The 22819-nt window shown below is 56.7% G+C and overlaps 1 protein-coding gene across 4 annotated transcripts in view; it reads left to right on the plus strand.

Moving 5' to 3' along the window:
• The window catches only part of MLLT1 (MLLT1 super elongation complex subunit), a 67318-nt gene that overhangs the window by 38600 nt on the left and 5899 nt on the right, over positions 1–22819 (plus strand). Inside the window, exons 1-6 of one of the 4 annotated variants that reach the window (XM_077860281.1) lie at positions 7961–8026; positions 8204–8347; positions 11831–11956; positions 15970–16524; positions 20653–20740; positions 22546–22654. In XM_077860281.1, the coding sequence (XP_077716407.1) occupies positions 7976–8026; positions 8204–8347; positions 11831–11956; positions 15970–16524; positions 20653–20740; positions 22546–22654 (1073 nt within the window). In that variant the 5' untranslated portion in view covers positions 7961–7975. Of the gene's footprint in view, positions 1–7960; positions 8027–8203; positions 8348–11306; positions 11463–11830; positions 11957–15969; positions 16525–20652; positions 20741–22545; positions 22655–22819 lie in introns of those variants that run through there. The other 3 variants (XM_077860279.1, XM_077860282.1, XM_077860280.1) reach the window with 3 other exon arrangements.

The raw sequence follows: 22819 nt of genomic DNA on the forward strand, positions 1-22819 counted from the left end.
GGTCGGTGAGAGCCAGTCTGGAATGATTGGGTGGGGAACTCATGTTCACCTCTTGTAGCTTGTCCCTTCTAGGGTCACCACCATTTTGGCTCTGTCTGAACCTGGGTCAGCTTCTGGGGCTCTGCAGAGCTCAGGAGGCAAGCATCTTCTGCAGAGCCAGCTGCTGGTAGTTTCTCTGCACAGGGACAGTTGGCTGGTTGATGCAGCCCATGGGCCCAGCCCTAACTGGGGGATTGCTGAGGAACCAGAACAGGAAGGGATGTGGTGCTAAGAGACCCAGGGAAAGGTCAGGGAGCTGCCAACTTGTGACAAGCCGCGTGAATGCCAGCCTGCTATGCAGTGACTCTTTCCCTGTAGCATCCTTCTGTTCCTCCATGTGGGACCCCAGAAGCACCCTTGGTTTCTAGAGGGCAGTGTCTGGAGAGGGGCGGAAAAGCATCTGGAAAGAGCAAATGTGTATGAGAAGAGACTTAGCCTGACCCCCGGACACCAGGAGGGACAGTCTACCCTCCAGCTTGGCTCCCTAACCAGTGCCTTCTCCTGAGCTCCTTGAGAAGGGGATAGAAGAATCTGCCTGGAGTCAGCTTCTCTGAGAATCTTTCTGGACTGAATATGTTTCCTGTAAAGATGGGAATCATGTAACTGAGTCATTTGCACTGTCACCCCCCAAAGTGAGGGAGGAGTGCAGATGAGGAGGGCAGGACAAGCCATAATGTCAACCGTAGCTCACCCCTGTGCTCACTTGGGGCCAAGCCATGGGCTCATGCAGCCTCGGTTCGGACATTGAGAGAAGTTGTCCTGGGTTCATCGTGGCAGAGCAGTTGTAGAGAGGGCAGGGGGAGGGCCAGAATGATGCCACCTTACTGGTCAGAGCCACAGTCTCTCCTTCCTCCTTCCCTTGTACACCCAGAACCCTGTGGTTTTATTTCCTCCTCTCATTGAGGCTCAGAGAGGTGGAATGGCTTGTCCAGGGTCATACAGTGAGTCGATGGCAAAGCTGTTTTGCTATCCAGAAGGTCTTGGACTGCAGAGCCCACAATTTTTAGCCCACATTGCACTGTATTCCTTAAGCCTTTTTTTTTTCTTTTTTCTTTTTAAAGATTCTGTCTATTCATGAGAGACATACTGAGAGAGGCAGAGACATAGATAGAGGGAGAAGTAGGTTCCCCGGGATCAGGAGCTGAATCAAAGGCAGATGTTCAACCACTGAGCCACCCAGGTGTCCCCCTTAAGTCTTTTAAAGTCATTTTTCTGCATCTAACTACAGAGGTGATGGGTGTGGGCTGCAGGAATCAGAGTCCCCTCTCCTGTCTGTCTCCCTGAAGTGAACACTATAAGCAGTTAGTGAAGTCCATCCAGAAGCAGTTATTTTCTGTGCGGGTGTGTGTGAGAGAGACAGGGAGGGAGGGAGATGCATTTCTAAACAAATATCTGTGGACCTCCCACAGCAGTCCCCCTAACTCTACCTCGTTTTTTATGACAGCTGCGTAGCACACTGCTTAGCTTAGACTGGCTGTAGAGTCCCTTGCGCTTCCTGGGGAGGGACACTGGGCATCGCTAGGCCTCTCACTTCAGAAATGCTTTGGTGACCCTCCTTCAGCCTCTGGAGTCCTGGAAGTGGAATTTCAGATTTGGTGGTGTTTGTTGGCTGCAGTGCTTCCCTTCCTCTCTTTCCCTCCTGGGCAGGGGGCAGTGTCCCTTGTCACCCTGGCTGCAGTCCTGAGCAGGTGCACCATGGGAACCGAGAGCCAGGCGCGGTGCAGCCAGGTCCACAGGAAGATGAAGATGCTGGAGGCTGTGGTCCGTGTGCTCGGTGGCCTGAGCTTCGTTGGTTCTGTGTGCCCTTGGCCAGTGATTAAATGCCACTAAACCTCAGTTTCCTCTCCTGATATGTGGGGAGAGCAGTGACTAACTCCCAGAGCACTGGCAAGCACCAAGTAAGGTGCTAGGTGAAGCCTGTGATGCAGCACCTGGCCCTGGGAGGGCTCTGTAAGTGGTGCTGGTGGCCAGGTGGCTACTTGAAGCAGATGTCTACCTGCATTCACCTTGGGGCCAAGGAGGATCCCTGGGGATCCAGGGATGGAAAATTTTGTTGGCCTCAAATTGGGCTCCTTGAGAGGTCCTGTCTGCATCTTGTCCCTGGTACCAGAAGAGACTCAGGTGCAGAGCTGTGAGCAGGGCTGGGTGGAGCCAATCCTGTACGTTAAAAGTCTTTCAAATGTTGAAAAATATACACAGTAGAGTAGCGGAGCAGACCGTGCGGCACAACACCTACCCCCCACTCTAGCAGTTACTCACTTGAGTACAGTGCTGTTTTCATTTCTAGCCCCAGGACTATTTTGAAGCACAAGTCCAAGACATCCTGTCTTTTAATCTGTAAATATTTCAGTCTGTGTCTATAAACGATAAACCTCTTTTTAAAAGTATCTAACCACCGTGTCATTATAGCTGGGAACTAATAAATGAACAATTCTTAATATCAAACATCCAGTAACATCAGAGTTTTCCTATTATCATGTGTGTATGTGTGCGTGTGTGTGTATATATATATATATTTTTTTCTTTTTAATAATTTGTTCAAATCAGGATTCAGATAAGGTTGGTGCATTGTTGCCGGTTGCTGCATTTCTTAAGGTTCTTTAAATCTTTTCTCTCTCTCCCTTTTCTCCCTTGCAAAGCATTTTAAGAAGCTGTATGGTTTGTCCTATGGGGATGTTGCTGACTACAGCCCTCTAAACTGGCAGTTAGATATAGGACCACGATCAGATTCACGTTTAACTGTTTTTTGAACCCTAGGGCCTTCTAAGAGGAGAATGGCAAACAGGCTCCAAAAGAGAAGTGTGGGCAGGGCCCAGATGGCAAGGACATAACCCTGAGGCTCTCCTTAGCTGGTGAGTTCTGGGCCACCAGGAGTCTGGCTGCACCCAGGGTGGGGCAGTAAGCCTCAGGGTCCTCCAGGGCCAGCCCTGCCAGCTGCAGAAGAGGGTGGGGCCCAAGGTGGCGGAGGGGCAGCAGCGGAAACCACAAGTACGGCCAGTTGCTCCCACAGCTCTGGGCCATTGGCCTTCACGTGGGCCCATGCCAGGCATGGGCCTTGGCCAGGGCTCCCATGTCCTGGATTGCCCAAAAGCTGAGGATGAGTCCACGTGCCGTCAGCTTTGGGCGCTGGCACCAGTTTGGCCAGTTCCTCTGCTTCTTAGTTTGCTGAGTCTGGAGAGAGACGCTGGCCTGTGGCCAGTATCCCGGACAGTGGAGTGGCCGCCCATGGCCTGCACTGAGAATGTTTGAGGCCAGCTTCGGCTGCCTTTGTGGAGAGTGTGGCATGTGTAGGGTCTGGCTGGAGTGACAAGGATGTTGCCCTTGTGACTGTGGGCTTAGCACACCCTTGGCTGCTCCTCACTGAATGTGCTGCTGGCTCTTAGAGGCGTTGCCGTGCTGCCTGCATCTCCTGAGCAGCAGGCTGGGTTCCTGGGCAGGGAGTGTCACCCTCTCGGCGGTTCCTAAGCCGCCCAGGCTGGAAGTCTCATCCAGAGAGAGCTCTGATTAGCCGTTTCAGCATGCTGTGATGCACACACCAGCTGCCAGTGGCCCATCCCAGGTCACGAGAGCAGGACACACTGCGGGCGTTCGGGGGAAGGCCCCTGCCCAGCCTACGTGCTCCGTGCCTAGCTCTGGGGAGTCCTAAAGGACTCCTCCTGCTCTCCACCAAGGGCCAGGGCTTCCAGAGAACACAGTCTACCCAGAGCGAGTCCTGACTCCTTGCTGACTGGCTATGTGGCACCACGCAGCTTACCTGCCTATTTCGGTTTCTTCTTCTGCGACATGGGGCAGGTGAGAGCACCCCTGTTTCGGGCTGTGAAGGCATCATTATGTGTGTTAAGTGCTTAGAAAAGTGCTGACCGTGGTGAATGCTGGTGAATGCTGGGCACCCCAGGCTTGGCACCAGCCCGTCCATTCCACTCCACCCTACCCGTTGTGTTCAGGAGATCAAGCTGTAGATCAACCTTCTAGCGTCTCTGTGAGCTACTGTTTTCCTGCTGCCGAATCCTGTGGCTTCAGCCACCATCTGTCTGCCAGGTCTCCCAGGTGACCTCCTGTGGCCTAGAGCTCCTTCTGTAAAAGCAGTAGCTTCCCTTTCTTGACGGCACCAAGCTGAGGTGATTAACTGCCTTGTCTCATCAAATACTCCCACTCGTAGTTGAAGAAACCGAGGCTTAGAATTAGAAGGCAGGCCTAGTGACCAAGGCCCGGCAGCTGGTGAGAGGTGAGCCCCCGGCCTGGTCTAACCCCGTGCTCACCGGGTGCTGTCGGCGATGTGCAGCTGCCAGCCTGCCTCCTGCTGGCGCCCCAGCCACCCTCCCCTCCCTGACACGCTCCCTTAGCAGAGCTCCTCCCTCGTGGCACTGTGTCCACTCGCAGAATTTTCAGGGACATAGTGAAATGTCTACAGAAGTAGGCGGAGTGCTGTAACGAGCCCTCGGGAGCCATCCCCTGGTTCCAGCACTTACCACACTTGGCCGAGCGGGGCTATCTCGGGCCTGTGTCTTTTTGGAGCAAACCCTAGACATTGTAATTTCATGTGTCTCCAGTTCACAATATGTCTCTAAAAGTTGAAGACTGCTTTGTAATAATAAAATCATAATAATACCAGTATCGTACCTGAATAGTAACAATTCCTTAATATCTAGTCAGCGTTTAAAGTTTTTTTTCTGTTTGAATCAAGATCTAGATAAGACCAACACGTTGTGATTCGTGAGTTTGTTTTGTAAGTTCCTTTCACTGTGTAAAGGAGCAGAGAAGGGAAGAGTCTCCCTCTACCAGTGCTTTTCTTTGTGCTTTACTTGTTGAGGAAACTGGATCATTTGTCCTTAGAAGCTGGTATCACCCGGCTTTTTTGTTGCTTTTGTGCCGCAGTGCTTGTTGTTTAGCACTATCTTCTGATGTGTATCTTCTCGGTCAGTTTGAACTTGAATCTGGAGATGAAGTCTCCGTGGCAGGTGGCACGTTGGTCTTGTCTGTGACCTGTGTTTATGATGTCGGCCGTAGCTGAGGGACAGAGCCCCGCTCACTGACCTGTTAGGAGGAATGGAACAGTGGTGCTCTCATTCCTTCTGCACGCACTAGCCGGACGACATCTGTATCTATAGCGGTCTGCCTCTTGTATCTTGTGTGGTTACCTTGTGGAAAGGCAGGACAAATTCTTGATGTGCGTTTTTGGTTTTTTGTTGTGGTGTTTTATTTAGTTTTGTTTTTACTCCTTTATTGGCCAGGTTCAAACCCTGCCCCCAGTAGTGGCGTCCTGCAGGCCAAAGGGTGTTTGCTTCCTGGGGTGCAAATCTGGGCTTGTTCTTTCTGAGCCCCAACCCCCCTGTAGACACCTGTGCCCCTAAGGATGTGGCCAAGGCCCATCTCTTCAGGTCATCTGCTGTTACTGCTATGCCTCCTGTTCCCACTATAGCCATGTGGACTCTCCGGGCTCTAGAAATGGTGCTGTGGCCTGGGCAGCTTCCTCCCACCCCCTTCTTGATTGATTCATAGTCCCTCTCTGAGCCTGGCATAGTCTCCAGGGAACCTTCCTGGCCACCTCTTCACCCCCCACTGTTGGGTCATGGTCTGCTCTTACCCATCTTAATGTTTCATTCTTTTATCCATCTTAATGTTTCATTCTTTTGACAAAAATGCAGCGCCTTCCTAGGCCAGCACCTGAGTGTGTGTGTGTGTGTGTGGGGGGGGGGGATTCCCTCCACTTCTGCCTCCAGGGGCTTCCCAATTTGGCGGGGACCCATCCCTACTGTGGCAGGTGGCTCCATGAGGTTGGCACAGAGGAGAGGCATCAGCCACAGTCAGGGGTGTAACAGAAGCTTACTGAGGGGGCTCCTTTCTCTTCCTTAACAAGAAGTTGGAGAGCAGCTGGCTGATGGCCTGGAACAGAGATCCTTGTGGCTTTCCTCCACACTGTTCCCGGGATTGCTGACCTTCCAACCAGGCAGGAAGAAGAGAGATGCTGAGCCTTTCTGCTTATACTTCATGTTTGACTTGGGAAGGAAAGCACTCCTTAGGCTGACCTCATTACCCTTCATCACTCAGACTAGGCCATGTGTCCACCTTGGGCCAGGGGATCCATCTCCAAGTCTGGTTTAAATGGGTCAGGGGTGGAAACCACTCTTGCTGACCCCAAGGGCTGCTAGGGGGAGGGGGAGGCCAGTGTCACCTCACTGGTTGGCATTGGCCTGGGAAGGCCTATTTACTTATCTTCTCTCACACCGGACTCGAGGCTCCCAGAAGACAAAGTCTATGACTCTTTCACCTCACAGGTGCATCTTCTACCTATGGACTGAATGGCTGGGGGTGGGAGGTGGGGTGGGCAGAGTCGTCCATGTGCAACTACAGGACCCCACTCCTTTCCCCTTTATTCAGAAGCAGACACAGGGACAGCCACATTCCCATTCCCAGGCATCACTCACTCACTGGAGCTAAAAAAACCCAGCTTGGCTCATGCAGCTGCTGGCTAGGGTGATGGAGGAGGAGGAAGGTGAGGCAACCCGAGCTCCTGGCTGCAGTCCGAGTGGCAGGAATGCAGGCTCAGCCCTGATGTCTACTCCCTTCTCTCCCGAGGACTGTGACCCTGCTGGTCTGGGTGGAAAAAAAAGAATATGGGCATGCCTGTGTGGGAGGCTCTGTGCTTCCCTCTTCCTTCCTTACCCCTGACTGCCCCATCCTGAAGTGAGGGCCTCTTAACCAGCACCCCGACTCCTAAGGTTTTCTCTCCTGATGGAGAGCATTTTAAAAAATTGTGTACCAGAAAATTCCCTTTTATTTTTTTATTTTTATTTTTAAAAGATTTTATTTATTTATTCATAGACACAGAGAGAGAGGCAGAGACACAGGGAGAGGGGGAAGCAGACTCCATGCAGGGAGCCCGATGTGGGACCTGATCCCGGGTCTCCAGGATCACACCCCAGGCTGCAGGCGGCACCCAACCACTGCGCCACCAGGGCTGCCCCGAAAATTCCCTTTTAAAGCATACAAATTCACTGGTTTTTTTAGTACATTCACAGTGCTGTGTAGCTATTAGTTTTTTAGTTCTAGAATATTCCATCACCCCAGAAAACCACCTCATCTCTATCAGCAGTCATTCCTTATCCTTAGGCCCCAGTTCCTGACACCCAGGAGCCCCCTTCTTATCCACGGATAAGCCTACACTGGACGTGTCACATATGTGGAATCACAGGCCACGTGGCCTTCTGTGTCTGGTTCCCTCCCTGAGTGTCGTGTGTTCAGGGTCTGTCCTTGGGACAGCGCATGTGGGAGCCTCGCTCCTGTTTGCAGCCAAGTGACGTGCCCGTGGGTCAAGAGACACCATATTATGTTCATCCGTCAGTGGACGCTGGGGTTACTCTGACTTTGACCATTGCGAACCATGCTGTGCTATGGACATGGATGTACAAGTTTCTGTGTGAATATATGTTTTCATTTTTCTTGGCTACGTATTAGGAGGGATGCATGGGATAGGTTACTCTATATTTAACATGTCAAGGAGCTCCCAGACAGCGCTCTAGTGACTGCACTGGTTGGTAATGGTGTACTACAGCAGCCTTGCATAGGGACCCCAGCTTCTCCACATCCTCACCACCACTTGATATTTTTCACTTTGTAAAAAAAATCCCATACTAAGGGCTGGGAGGTGTTGTCGTGGTTTGGATTTGCCGTTCCCCGATCATTAGTGATGTTGAGCATCTCTCGTGTACTTGTTGGCCATTTGGATGTCTTTGAAGCTGTCTCCCTTCCAGGAAGGGAACAGGGGGTGGAGACTGGGGAATCATAGGCCTCAGAGCCTGGGCTCAGACCTCCGTACTGCCACTGATCAGCCGTGCTTTCAAGCCTCAGCCTCTCCGTCGAAGGGGAGGGTGTGCACCAGGCCGTCTGTGCCATCAGCGGGAATATTTCCAGTAACCGTCTGAGAACATCAGCCTTAATGATCTGTGTTTCTCTCGTGGAGGCTGCTTTGCTGGGTCCAGTGCAAATAGTAAGTTAATTTGTTTTGGATCCTAATGGAATAGATGAGAAGGAGGCACACGAGAGAAGCAGGTAAGGGGCTGAGGGGGAGAGAAATGGAGACCTGGCATGGGGGAGAGTCTCGTGGCTGTCCCCACAGCTCCTGCCTGCCCCTCTGAGGTGAACTTCCTTATTTTCTTTGTTGAAGGAGGAGCCGAGGAAGGTGTGCTTCACCTATGACCTGTTCCTGAACCTGGAGGGCAACCCGCCTGTGAACCACCTGCGCTGTGAGAAGCTCACCTTCAACAACCCCACCATTGAGTTCCGGTACAAGCTCCTGATGGCTGGCGGGGTGAGTGTGTCTCTGCTCGCGTGGATGCTGTGGGGGCGCTGGCAGCTTGCTCGTGGCTCCTGCGTGGCTCTTGGTACTGAGCGGCGTCAGGGGCTCCCAGGCACATCTCTTCAGCACTGATTGGGTGCCTGCAATCCAGAGGGGCAGCTGGCCCGGGTGGCACCTGGTGGCACCGCATAGGACCCAGGTGTCCTGAGCAGGTGCCGGGGCGTTGTCTGCTGATGACTAGTGACTAGTTGTCCTCATAGTTTCCTGCTTGACTGTGGTTAATTAGCAGCTTCCTCCGTGGGAAGGAGGGGTGGGAGGAATGGGCGTGAGGCCAGTCCGTCAGCGTGGCGAGGCACAGGAGCCAGCTTTTAACCGGATTGGCAAGGCTGTGCTGGGGCTGCGTCATCTGGGGAAACAGCAGTGGCTCTCTGTGGGGTTCCCTGATGATGCGCGTTGCCTGGTGGTTTTGTCCTAGTGAGGCTAGACAAAAGCATCAGCTCTCAGAACCTAGGCCTCTTAGTGAGTCGTGTGGCTGGGGATCCGTGTGTGGTGGCAGAGGGCCCGGAGCACAGTTCAGAAGTGGAGCAGGGACAGCTTGGTGTGGATGGCATGACTGGCTGTGGAGGAGGAGGGGTGCTGGGCTGTAGGCTGGACCTCCTGTGCTGAAGAAGGGCCAGGCCGAGGATACGAGACATCCCAGCGCCACCTTTCAGTGCCCCAGTGCCACTGAGCGTTTGCCTGGGTGCCAGCCAGGAGGATTCAGGTCAGGGCCATGAGTGTGAGTGTGTGGTAGGGCAGACCCACCTCCCCAGTCAACATAGGGAGTGGGCGTTGAGCTTCTTTAGGCCTCCAGAGTAGTCCTTTCTTATTCAGTTGGGCCTCTGACATTTTTAAATTTTTTTTTTTTAAATAAAGGCAGTCACTTACTCATTGTAGAAAATTCAGTTAAGTTTTGTCAGGTTCCCTATACACAGTGAGCCTGTGATTATAACCTAGCGTGTGATGGCTGATGGGAACAAACAGGTGTCGAAATCCGTTTACACAGACATTTGTCCTGAAGTGTGCCTGGGACTTCTGGAAGAACCAAGGAAGTGGGGAGGGGTACTGGGGTCCGCAGTCCTCCCCAGCTCTGCTTCTCCACCTTCTTTCTGCTGCCCAACATTTGCCAGAGCATTTGTGACTCAGAGGTTTTGTAGCCAACATTTCTTTGGGAGACACACGTGCAGTTAGCCTTCTGTTCCTGGCCTCTCCTCAGAGCTCCAGGACCAAGGGGCTGTCCCCCGCTGCCTCCTGTGTAAGGAGGGTTTCTTTGCTAAGAAGAGATGAAGGCTCGCTGTGCATCATCAAAGCATATAAAAGTGGAGGCTGGAGGCGGTGATGAGAGGGAGAGGTTGGGATTGCCGGTCCAGTTAGCATTTGAGAAGGGCCTGTCCTGGAGGCAGGAGAGGGAGGGTGAGGCACAGTGGTCTCTGCTGGGTGCTCTGCACCCTGGGGTGGGCTGCCCAGAGAGCTGGTTGGTTGGTCAGGAACTTTCTCACCCTTTGGGGCTCGCCATGGGCTGACAGCAGAGCAGAGCGCTCTGGTCTTAGGAGTAGCCTGAGACCCTTATGGGAGAGTAGCTGCTGACACGTGACTTGTGGTTCTCGCTTGCCGTTCTGGAGTGGAGTGTCCCCAGTGGGGCTGGCATTTGCCATCTTGTGGCAGATGACTGCAGACCCGCCCGTATTGATGTTGGTGCTAGAAGAACTGGAGTCACGGACCAGACCCGTAGGTCGATGAGCCCTGCCTTCCGTGCTGCCCCTCCGCTGGCCGGTCCCCCGGAGCTTCAGGCGCTGCCTCAGCAGTGACCACATCAGCTTTGCTCCCTGCTAGATGGTCAGGGGCCAGCCTCAGGAGGGCAGCTGCCCGTCTCCTCAGCATGGTGTCTCGTGCTTTGCCCCACTGGCAGCTGAGCCACACAGTAGAAGCCCTCTTTCCGCGGCCGAGGGTCTGTATTCCCATCAGGTGTGTTCCCATCAGGTGTGATGGGTCCCCATGAGGCACTGCGGCGGAGGTGGCGTTAGAGCCGCTGGTTCACTTTACCTTTTGCAGAGAGCTGTTGTAGCAGGGAAGAGGGACAGGAGAGGCATTGGCTGCGCTGTCCTGGAGCCGGGTCAGGCGAGGACGTTAGTTCGAGGGGACTGAGAAGGCCTGAAGGCGAGAGTGGAAGGAAGAGCGAGTGAAGGAGTCGGGACCTGTGGTGGCTTCTCCGTGCCCTGCGAGTCCTTGCGAGCCCCAAGTGCGGTGCTCTGCCCGAGGTCTGGGCTGCCTGGCTGGGCTCTGGGCGCTGTGGGGCGGAGTGCTGTGCTCGGATGGGCTCTGGGCAGCAACCTGCATCTCTGGCTTCTGCTACCTGCGGGTCGAGGTGCCATGAGGGGCTTCACTGCCCTGCTTTCAGCCCTGCTGTCCCCTGATGCCAGCCTCCTCAGAGGAAGGGTGTGGCTTTTCAAGGAATCTCGGGCTCAAGGTTATTAGTGGTGCTTGTTCTACTGAGCTAAATGCTTTTTTCCCCTTTTCATCCTTTTTTTTTTTTTTAAACCGTGCGCTTTATTCTTTTGTTCTGTCTCGTTGCTGTCTGGAAGGCTCCCTCTGAGTGGCTGGCTGCTAGTCATGTTCACTTGTAACGTCAGTATTTGGACAGCTTGCCCCCAAGCCTTCTCTCCCTCAGCAGGTGCGGCAGGAGCTGGGGAGCCGCGCTGGACCTGGCAGGTGTCTCCCGGGAACACCTCCTGGCAGGACCCCAGGCCCTTCCTCCTCGCAGCAGTTGGCTAACCAAGCGGGGCGCTCGCTGCCCTCCCCGCAGGCTCGTGCTGGGCTTTTGCGGAGAGCTGCGCCCACCCCCACACAGTTCCGCCCTGCCTCTGCCTCCCATGCTGCAGAGTCAGTCACCTTCACCTGCTTGACAGCAGAGGAGGGCTCAGTCCCCTCCACCCCACACCGCCCAGAAATGCGGGACCCGGCAAAGTCCCCCTTGCGCCCGGCCGTCAGAAGTTGCTCGCTCCGCCGCGTGGCTGCCCAGTGTGGGTGTCTGGCTGGCCTCTCGCCTTTCCAAACCATGCTTCTGGTCCTTCTAAACTGCAGCGTGCAGGTCAGCTTGGGCCACAGCTGCCTTCTCGTGCTTCTCAGCACGCTCCGCGAGTCTTCTGGCCTGGCCCTCCTGCCCGCCGCGCTCCGGGCTCTCCTCCCAGAGGCCGTGTGGCCGCACCTGGGCCCAGCCATCCTGGGACCCCGGCTTCTCTTTGCTCTCCACCTCGAGCCCGCTTTGCTCCAAGCACTCGGCACCCAGCCTCTCATGGAGGACATGCTTTGATTCTTCTGGAAAAACGGTGCTCACGTCCTCCTTTGCCCCTCCCCCAGCCTCTGGCCAAGCTCCTGCAGGCAGACTTCCTCTTGCCGGTCAGAAATCCAGCCTGCCTCCTTGCTCACTGATAACACCTGTCTCTTCTTTATCACTAGGTGATGGTAATGCCCGAAGGAGCAGAAACGGTGTCCAGGCCCAGCCCCGACTACCCCATGTTACCCACAATTCCACTCTCTGCCTTCTCTGACCCCAAGAAGACCAAACCATCCCACGGCTCCAAGGTTAGTGAGGCGGAAGGCCCAGTCCCATGGGAGCACTGGGGCCCAGTGGTGGGTCCTGGGCTCAGGGCAGCCCCTCCACAGAGCTGGACCTTCCGTTCCCAGACTCGCTCCTTTGGCATCTTCCTCTTAGAGCTCTTCACTCCACCTGGCAGATCCCTGCCAGTTAGGAGGGTTGGCCCCTGCTGGATTGCACAAGCAACCAAGAGATTGCAGGCTCTTCGCCCTCTTCCTCTTAAGGCCAGAGAGCCTGCCCCATCCTCACTGCTCCCATTATGTCAGTGGGCCTTAGGTCCCTTAAGACAGGACCCTGAGAGTCTCGCATGGTTGGGGGCCGTGGACAGTGTTTCCACCACAGCCATGACTGCCCAACTCCCAGGCCTCCTGAGCATGGCCAGGATGCCCCATCTGCCAGGGCTGGGTGCCTCCTCTCTGGGCTGTTCCAGGTTTGGCCTCTTTTCTTTGGGAACAGCTCTCAGCATAGAAGGCTTATTAGGGGGAAGGGCCAAGTGGGATGATATGGTGAGAAGGCTCATTTCCCCCAAGAAGAAACATTTTTTGTCATCTTGTCTCAGTCCTGTTGGGCAGGTAGCACTCTGCCTTCCTGAGACCTCTCTCTGAACTGTTAAGGAGTGGTCACTGGAGCCTTTCAGATAGTGTCCTGGTGTACATATAAACTCAAGAGTGTGCGTTCTGTTCCCCTGTAGCCGCCTACACGGCTCTGTGTCCCGGAGCCAAGCTCATCTGGCTCTCCAGGCAGCTGCTTATACACCAGTCACTGATCCCACAAGTTTATCCACTTCTCATCTTTGTGTTTTTCTTGCTTCACTCACCTGTTGGGTGTTGTGGGCTTGGGCCACCCCAGGTGGGACAGGTTGAGCTCTCAGGCTGTCTTACAGCTTTTTACTCAGCAGCAGCACTGGAGGAGAAGCCACATCGCCCAGGCAGGGTCTTTCTGGCACTTTCTGCAAGGCCAGTGAGTCTCTGACATCCCCAGATTTGCCTGACTTGAGCTCTCCAGACCCGTGTGGTTAGAGTCCAGGTACGGAGTGTAGCTCTGGGGGTCTCCTCCATGCCAGTCTCTTGGGTCTGTCCTTCCCTGAACCATATGGAAGGTAAAAGGAAGAAAAATTCTTGCTGGAGATCTTGGTGCCTTCTCAGCCATCCAGAGTTTTCTGGGACTCTACAGAATAGGAAGAGTAGGAATTGACATTTCTTCTGTACGTGTCACTTGCAAGCCACCCAGACCCCACGAGGAAATGCCCTCCTGGGTAAAGACACCCCAGTGGCCAACAGGGCTGCATCTGCCGAGGCTGCTTGTGACATCTCTCGCCAATGTCTTTGAGATCCCCAGGAGCCTCCAAGCCAGAAGGGCATATCTGCCAGGTTTGGGAGGGTTGGGTGGGCATGGTTCTGTCGCCTTCCCTGCCCCAGGCTCTTTCTCTCTAGCCACCCAGGCAGTGACTGAGGAGGTGCCTGCATGGGTTTCTCAGGCAGTGAAAGGCAGGTTCTTCTCTGCTGATACCTCTCCAAGAAACTTTTCTGCTTCTGAGCCATCAGTCTCACTCTGCTTTCCTTGGACAGTGCAGCCTGTGCACCATCCTTTTCCTTCAGCTGAGGACCTTCCTTTGGGCACCGGCTATTTTCTCCTAGATTGGCTCTCTGCAGCCTGGAGCCAAAAGGTCTGATTGGCCAGGCCACATGCTCCAGGCAGAGGGGGCTGGGAGAGAAGGGGTGGGTCCTTGCAGGGCCTAGCCCTCTGGCCTGGGGGCTGCTAGGGAGTCTGGCTGTCGAGGCCCTAGGTGGATATTCCCTGATGGTTCTGTCCTTAGTGGGTACCAGGGCAGGCAGGGATTGGAGCCTCTTGGGAGAGGGGCGGGACCCCCTGGAGGCTCACACTCCCATAATGGTTGTTCCTTTTGGTCCCTGCCTGGCAGCTCCCCTGGACTGTCCACATGTAGCTTCAGGGACATCCTGATTTTCTCTCTGATGGTGGCTTCTTGGCCTGGTTGATCTTTCTCTAAAACTCAGTTTTTAGCTATTCTCAGGTCATTAACAGCTTGAGAATAGGACTACAAGGAGTTCTTACCCCTGGGAATATCTACATTATGCTCAAGTTAGTTTGTGAATTCAGTGAGCCCGCGATCTGCGGTCTCTGCGCAGACCCCTGAGTGAAGAGCCACTGCTCCGAAGGCTGCTGCTAGTTTTGCAGGCCCTGGGCAGCAGCAGAGGCTGGCTTGACCCCAGGGTTCAGGGGTAGGGTGGGGTGGGTTCCGGTGGGGAGTGGATGGCACAGTGGGAACCACATCCAAGGCCTTGGCCAGCATGCCTCTTGGGTATGCTTTGCCCTGCCTCTTGGAGCTTGGACCAGTTCCTGCAGCCCGAGTGGGCACATGGGCGCTACAAGAAGAGGCCGAATTGTACGTGGAGTTTGCTTCTTGGGAGAGCAGCTTGCTGGGGAATGGAGCTCTAATTCTGCAAGCTCGCCCCAAGGGGACTGCCCCATTAGACGGGCTGCTGGGGGCTCATGGCGTGAGCATTCCCCCACCCCTGCTCCAGCAATGTAAGAGCTGGGGCCCGGGCACCCAGGTGATGCTTCTCCACGGAAGTGGCAGCAACCCAGGGCCACGTGGGCTGCACCCGAACCTTTGGCATTGATGTAGGTTATGGATTTACAAGAGGACGGCGACCTGAGTGGATCAGAGGTGGTCAAGGCTGCGCCGTCTGTCCCTGTGGCTCTTTGCTGGGAGGGTTCTGTGTTTGGGCTGTAAGAGCAGCAGGGGCCTGGCTGCTGGGGGTTTTCCTGGCTTCTCCACCCTCCTACAGCCTGCCCCCTTGGCCCTTGGGGTGAACTGGTGAAGCGTGGCTGCCTTGGGAGCCCCTGCCTATGTGGTACGGATCACCATCTGGTCTGGCTCTGTTGGTGTCCTGGTGTGCTTTGGTCTGGAGAGCCTCTGGGCCCAGCTGTGCACCTGGCCAACTGAGTAGGGACAGAGCCCTCAGCAGCTGACCACAGCAGGCACCTGTCATGCCTGGATGTACAGGGTGATGATGGGGTGTCCATAGGAAGGAAGCCCAAACAAGGTGTCAGACGGGGCTCCTGCCTGCAGGATGCACCAGCTGCTTAGAGTGGGTGGCAGTGGCTGCAGCCCCCTCTTGGTTGAGCGCTTCCAGCCTGCCAGTCCCTGCACCATTGCTCAGTGAGGTAGGTGGCCCCGCCCTCGTTGGGAGGAAGCACAGGCACGCAGAGTTGGAGTTCCCAACCCAGCCTTTGCAGCAGCCTGGGTCACAGCCCATCTCTACCTCTGTCCCCAGAGGGAGCTCCATGACCTGGCTGATCAACGCCAAAGTCTGGGTGCCACCGTCAACCCTCTGAACTTCAAGGTGGAGACCCAAGAATCATGTGTTTTAGAAACACTGCCCAGGTAGCTTTGATTCCGACAGTTCTAGGAGCTGTTCTGCACAGTGCCTGGGAACCCAGCAGGTGCTCAAGAAATGCTGACCGTGGGGATCAAAGAACAGCTGTGCTGGGTGTGCACTGGGGCTGGGATGGGGGTGACCGGGCAGGAGGCACGCAGGCTCTGTGTGGGACAGACGGGGGGCCGGCCTGCTGGTGGTCCCCCCGGCCCCCCCCCAACACCACACGCAGCCTCCATTCCCCTGGGCCACCGGGAAGCTGCAAGGTGTTGGAGTGGGAGTGGGTAGATGTGGCTTGCCTGTCTCATATCTGACTCACCGTGTACTCTTCTTGAATCCCTCAGGGAATGTCAGTTCAATTCAGAGGGGAATCTTAGCCTGCAGTCGCCCGGGACCTGCTGACACTTCCTAGTAGTTTAAAGGGACAGCTCCATTTAAAACTCTCACCTGCTGCCTTACTTTTTCGCTTTATGGAAGATTTTCTCTAGCTGAGTCTGAATCAGGTGGATTATACTTTGTAGGGGTCGGGGGAGGCGGAGCAGGGCGACCCCGAGATGCCATGTGACCGTGTCTCTCCCCCTCCTGCCCTGGCATTTCAGGACGCCAGCAGGGAGACCAGCAAGGCCTGCAAGACCCACAAGACGGCCAAGGAGCACCGGGAGCGGCCGCGGAAGGACTCCGAGGGCAAGGCCCCAGCCAAGGAGCCAGAGCGCGAGCAGGCCAGGAGCACCAAGGACACCACACGGAAGCTGGGTGAAGGCCGGCCGCCCAAGGAAGAGAAGGCCCCACCGGCCAAGGCTGCGTTCAAGGAGCCCAAGATGGCCCTGAAGGAGACCAAACTGGAGAGCGTGTCCCCCAAGGGAGGGCCCCCGCCCCCACCCCCGCCCAAGTCTTCCAGCAAGCGGCCAGCCGCCGCCGACTCACCCAAGCCCAGCGCCAAAAAGCAGAAGAAGAGCAGCTCCAAGGGGTCCAGGAGTGCCCCCAGCACCTCGCCCCGCACCTCGTCTTCCTCCTTCTCGGACAAAAAGCCAGCCAAGGACAAGGGCAGCGCCAAAGGGGAGAAAGTCAAGGCTGAGAGTGAGCCCAGGGAGATCAAAAAGCCTCCGGAAGTGGAGGAGTCCAACTCAGAGGACGAAGCCTCCTTCAAGACCGAGGTGAGGTGGCTCCTTCCCCCCACCTTCCCCTCGTCCTCTCTCTCCTGCCTCTGAGCTGCTCGAAGCCTGGTCGGCCCGAAGGTTAGACGAAGAGGCTGGGATCAGGGCCCTCAGTGCTCTTTGTAGCTCTGGGTGAACCTCCATACCTCACTAAGCCTCAGTTTCCCTTTGTGTCAGGAAACTTTGGAGATGGTGCTTAGGGAAGGATGGTTTTGGTAGAGTGTGCTAGATTGGTACTCGGATCAGAGCCCCCTTCCTTGGACAGCCCCCTACACAGGCCAGGGTCTCGGTGGCTGATCGTGGGTCACCATTGCCCCTTCCCTGGCCACCATAGGATCCGTCCATCAGGGGACTCACTCCCTCTGCTAGTGGGGCATCCCAGAGCATCTTCATCCCGTTCCTCTGAGAGCTACAGCAGGCCACTGAGCCTCCCCACTCCTCCGGGGAGCGGGATCCTGTCACCATGAGAGGTGCAGGGCTCCTGCTGCAGCCGAGGTTCCGGGCAGTTCTGAGGGTCGCTGTTAGAGATGGCTTGAGCCACAGAGCAGCCAGTAGCCAGACTGCTGCCCGGGGAGCCAGACCTCCCTGTGGCTTCAGGTAGCAGCCCCATCTCAGAGTGCCGTTTGGCATCCAGGGGTCAGAGAACAGGTGCTTGGCCGGATGGGTGGCTGAGTGACCCCCGACCTGTGTCACCAGTCCCAGCCCACAGTGCCTTTTTGTGTTTCCAAACCTTCGTTCACTCTTGGAGGCGGAAGCCTTGCCTGCGGTGTTGCTGCTCTGAGCTCCGCTGGAACTTAGCAAGTGGCTCCCTCAGACGAAGCCACAAGTGGTTCGTCAGCAGCGCCAATGTCTTGAGTGCGTGGCTTCCATGGGCAGACAGTTGGAGGCGACGGTGCCAGCTAGGGGTGACAGCATGCCCCAATGGCTTTGGGAGACACATGGGGCTGGTGATGCCATGTGCCCAGCCAGCCCTTTTCACGGCCGGAGACACGGTCTGCGCTGACTTTGGAGGACCCTGAGATTGTCCTGATCTGTGGAAGCCTCCTAGACGTCCGGGGCTGTATCAGGAGCCTGTTGGGCGGCTGGAGGTTCTTCGGGTGCTGACACCACTTGTTCTGGCCTCCACCTCCTCCGTCTGCTCCTGCCCTCTTTCTCACCTCAGGTGCTTTCAGGCAAGGCCTTTCTATGCCCAGGGCTGGTGGACCTGCCTTGGGAAGAGGTGGACGTCTCTGCCCTGGTTCCCTGCCTGAGCTGCACGTTATGCCCTGTTCTGGGTGTCCACGTGGCCATCCTGGTGTGGCCATCATCGTGAGCACCCGGGAGGCTCTGTGAGACACTCCTTCCACGTGGGCCTGCTGCTCAGCGTGGGCTGGCTGGATGGCCAGTGTCTGTGACCTTGAGCACTGCGTCCTGAGGCTGGAGTTGCTCGAGGAAGCCTGGGGGTTTCTCCTGACTCTAGAAGCACTGCCTGCGTCCTGAGAGACTTCTGAACAGTAAGGCTTAGCCACAAGAAGTCCATGCATATTTAAGACCCAAACCACCAACAGGATGCCAGACAGTGACTCGCTAACATTTGCCTACCCTGGGGCCATCAGTGAGGCACAGATGTCAGTGGTAGAGGTGGCGGATAGCTTTCCAGACACCGGCTTCCCTGGCCATCAGCCCTGGAGGCCACCTGAGGCACTGCCACCAGAGAGCTCTGACTGCATGTGGGCCCCAAGTCAAGTCGCCTGTCCCCTGAGACCTCAGAGGTGGCCAGGCTGCTCCCTGAGTCCCTGTGCCAAACTCACCAGCAGCTCCAGTGACTTTCCTGTGGTCTCTGGCCTGTGGGGTTTCTGTGCCAGTGGCTCCCATCTAGTCATGGCCCAGGTGGCCCTCTGCTCTCCTTCTAGACACTCCATGTGGCCTGAGCACCGGGACACTTAGGCAGCACTCACAGTGATCTCCTGTGCACTTTCTGACCCACATCTCCTCTAGGCTCTTTTGGCCGGAACCATTTCTGGGTTCCCTTCTGCTGCCTTTTGGATTGGCGTGGAAGGAAGAGGAACAGGTCCTCCAGAGAAGCACATCTCACTACTTGGCAGGAACAACGCCAGTGTTTGCCTCTTCTGATACAGGGCCCAAGCCGGCCTCTTGACGCCTCCCCATGTCCAGAGTCTGCTGACCTGCGTCTCCCTGCTAGGCACTGCTGCCACCCCTGGTCTAGTGCTTGGGCCTGCTACTTTGTGTCTGCCTCACGGCCCCTGCCACCCATGCCCCAGCCCATTTCTGTCTGAATTCTGTGCCCCCAGAGGTCAGTGGCACAGTTGGCCTCGACCTTGGAGTGCTAGCTTCTGGTACAGACACACACACGTTTAGCAGAGGCCAGGCCAGCCAAGATGCTCTTTTATTATTAGGGAAACTGAGGCTTAAACCCAGAGGTACTACTGAAAAAGCCAGGGTCAGAACCCAGCACCCCTGGGCCAGCATAAGAACTCTGGGGTCTGCATGCCGGAGGGGCCATGTGGCTCCAGGCCCATTGTTGGGGGTTGTGGGTCACACTGGCCTGTGTGGCACCTCTTCAGTGGTTGGTGTTTGATGACAGTCTAGGCCCGGTTTCTCAGGGAGGGCTCTCCAGGGAACATCATTTGCCAGCGTGACGGTGGGTGAATAGGGGGCATTAGCAGGGGTACGTACATTGGGAAGGCCTGCATTGGGTTCCAGCAGGATATGGTAAACCATAGAGAAGAAACTTCTTTAACTCATTGGGCCAAAAGTCTGTTTGCCAGCAGCCTGGATCACTCTGTGGGTCTATGGAGTGAAGAAGGACGTGTGCCTCCCTGGGGTCCCTTCTGTAGGCCGGGCGCTGCCCTTGGTCATCTAGAGGGGCTATCCTGTGTCCCAGAGGTCAGAGGCTCTTCCCAGGGTCTTCTCTTGTGCGGCATCTGCCAGGCCTGAGCGGATGCTGCAGGGTGCCTCTGTCTGTCTCCTGGTCCCCTCCCTTCTCTTGATGGGGGCAGTGATGGGGGGTGTCCCTGGTTCCTGGTGTTGAAGCTGTCAGTTCCTTCAGAGGGAACTGGACAGGCCATCCTGAGGATGAGCTTTCTGGGTCCCCAGTGCGTGGAGCACACCCTGGGCCAAGCAGCCCCCCTGAGCTGCAGACTCTGCTCCTCTGCCCTTTGGAAGCTGTGCCCCTAGCCCATGGCTTCCTGCGCTGCTCCTTTGGAGGAGCTTGTTGGCAGAAACCAAGGGTCCAGGAGCAGACGCTGCCTCTGTTCTGCCAGAGGTCCCTGCCTTGTGCACGTGTTACCCACAGGATGTGGAGCCCCAGGTAGCTTAACCACTGCCCTCCCCTGTCCTAGGGTCTGGTGTCCCTGTTTGGCTTTTACTGCCCCCTGGTGGCTGAGTTGGGGCGGCTGGCTGCAGGAAGAGAAAGGGGATGGGCGTGACTGGCTGTGCACACCATGGGCAGGCTCCAGTCTGCCCTGTCCTCACCTGCTTGTCATGTGCACACATGCTCATCATGACCTCAGGCACCTGGTGGATGATAGCACATGGCAGGGAGACAGCTTTCGGCCTCCCTTGGCCTTGGGATGGGCTGTGAGCACCTGGGTCTCTGCACCCACCCCTCCTGTCTAGGCCCTTCAGCTGTACCCTGCAGCACCGCTGCCCACATCAGCCAGCACGTGCTGTCACCAGAGGAGGGTAGGACCCACCAACAGATGGGCAGCCACAGAGGTGCTGCCCCCTGCCCTGCATCAAGAGCTTGACTAGTTTCCTGTCCTCCTGTCCAGGCGTATGGACAGACTGAACGTGTGGTATGCAGCTTGTCCTGCAACTGCTAGGATTTCAAGTCTCTCAGTGGAAAAAGAAAGGTCCTTCGTGACGTTGTGCATGCTGGCTGGTGTCCTGGGACCCAGGGGGAGCTGGAGGCCAGGCAGCCCATGCACCCAGAGCTTGTATGAGCTTTAGGCCAGGGGTGCTGGCATCTGGCGCTCCAGTGACCCTTTAAATCGGGATCTGGGCAGAGACTGGCCAGGTGTTCCTGCGGCCAGAGGGCATTTAGTGTCTGCTCTTTTTCTCCGGACTGAGAGAGTATTCTTGTTTTCTCTCCCCTGCCCTGCCCATCCGCATTGCCCCGGGCTGAAGTCTGCCCAGTCGAGCCCATCCAACTCCAGCTCCAGCTCCGACTCCAGTTCGGATTCGGACTTCGAGCCTTCCCAGAACCACAGTCAAGGTGCGTGGTGCAAAGCAGGGAGGGGTGGGGGGGAGGTCGGGTGGGGGACAGAGTCACAGCCCCTGGGGAGTGTTCTGGTCTGGGCTCCAATCAAAGGGCTTCACGACTGTCTTCATGGGGTTGACTTGCAGGGGGGCTTATTTCCTGCCCGGGCGTCAGCACACTCCAAGTCCGAATGCTGCTGCCCCGGCTCTAACGGTTCTTGGACGCCTTACTAGGGGCTGGGGACAGCAGGTCCTAGATGACAGGAAGGGTGGGGCAGCCTGGCCCTGGACAGAGACCCATGTCCATAGGTCTGTGGAAGCTCAGGGAGTCTGTATTAGCGAAACAGAAGCAGGTCAGCTGACCTCCAGCTGGGTGTGAGAAGTGCTGCTCTTTCTGGTGGTCTTTCGTTTTTTTGGTATCAGTCTCCTGGGCCCTCAGGTTTGGCTGTGTGTGTGGGGGGCCTCTGGAGAGAAGCCCAGGCCTGGTCCGATCGATACCCTCCTTGCCAGCACCCCCCGCCTCAGCAGATAGAGGCTTCATTTCCTCTGCCTGCCCGCCACCCCATCCTCACCTCACCCCTTCCGTAGTCTTCACCCCATCCTCACCCCCACCCCCATCCCCTTCCTCACCCAGCCACACTCTATCTTCACCCCCATCCCCACTGACCACCACCCCACCAGAGCTCTCCTGGGATGGGGCAGGAATGCTCTGCTCCTGCTGCATGTTTGGCTGACACTCGGGCTCAGAGCCCAGCAGTCTGCATGTCTGTCTTTTCCCTGCATATCTCATGGGGAGAAGCCATAAAGGCCACTTGGCCACCTCAGAGCAGGGAGGGCCTTCCTTAGGTGCTGTGTGGGCCTCAGGGGGCCCCTGCCTGCCGGCTGCTGATGTGAAAGGGCAGCTAGGGGCCCACCCTCAAACCGGAAGCGTTTCTTCTGGTGGCTTGGGCCAATATTCTCCTGCCCCCACAGCCTAGAATCAAGGGTTGGGAGAGCTGGGGACTGGAGCATGTGCGGGGGTGGGGGGGATGGGGGGTGGGGGAGGGTCTGGCCTGGAATTCAGACAGCAGTCGCTGAGGGGAATGGGGGATGGGATGCTCAAAGCCCACACTCTCTCCAAGGGTTCTTATCTACGGGGAAGGGAGGGGGAACCTGCCCAAGCAGGATCATGTGACCAAGGTAATTGAGGGCTTTGTGTCCCTCTGTTGCCTTGGTAACAGGAATATAAACCAAGATGCCGTCTGTAGGGGACTGGAACTGTGAGCCTCTGGAGAGAGGAGAGGACGGTTGGCCCAGAGCAGCGGAGGGGGTTGCTAAGGGGCTGGGCAGCCCGGAACAGGGGTGCAGTCTGCCCAGGAGGGTTCTGTAGCCCCCAGGGCTGGCTGCCTCGCCCTCCCTGGCCAGGGCTGGCTTGCCGTGGCTCTAGGCAGAGGCTGTGCTCCCTGCACCCAGAGCAGAGGAGGGCTGCCCCATCGGCCTGGGCAATGGAGGGGCCCTGCAGTCCTGTTACAGGCCAGGGGCCAGAGGCCCTGGAGCAGGTCCAGGGGCCAGAGACCCGCGAGCCGGGCCAGGTGCCAGAGGCCTGCGAGCAGGGCCAGGAAGGTAGGGGGCAGGGGAGCCAGCGGCCCCCTTAGGAGGTGGGTGGCAGTCTTCACCCTGGCCAGAGGGACCTCCGAGGCAGGTTTGCATGGGTGTGTTTGGGGGGCCATGGTTTCAGGAAGCTCTGTGTAGCCCTGGGCATGCAGGGAAACCGGTAGGGTCCAGGCAGAGCCCTGATCTGGCTTCTCTCCCCTTCCCTCCCTCTGTCACTGTCCTCCCCAGGACCCCTGCGCTCCATGGTGGAGGACCTGCAGTCTGAGGAATCCGATGAGGACGACTCTTCATCAGGCGAGGAGGCCTCTGGCAAGACGAATGCTGGGAGGGATTCCAGGTGCCTGGGCCGGTGGGGAGCGAGGTGGGCGGGCGTGGGGGTGAACTAGGGTGGCTCTTGCCTGCCTGTGCTGCGGTTGTGGGGCTTCGAGGCGGCAAGGCCAGGGTGGGAGTGTCCTTGGGACACCCAAGGCGCACCTGGGGGCTGCACGCTCTCTCAGTTTCA

This window comes from Canis aureus, chromosome 19 (assembly GCF_053574225.1).
Source record: "Canis aureus isolate CA01 chromosome 19, VMU_Caureus_v.1.0, whole genome shotgun sequence".
In the NCBI taxonomy this organism is placed as follows: Eukaryota; Metazoa; Chordata; class Mammalia; order Carnivora; family Canidae; genus Canis; species Canis aureus.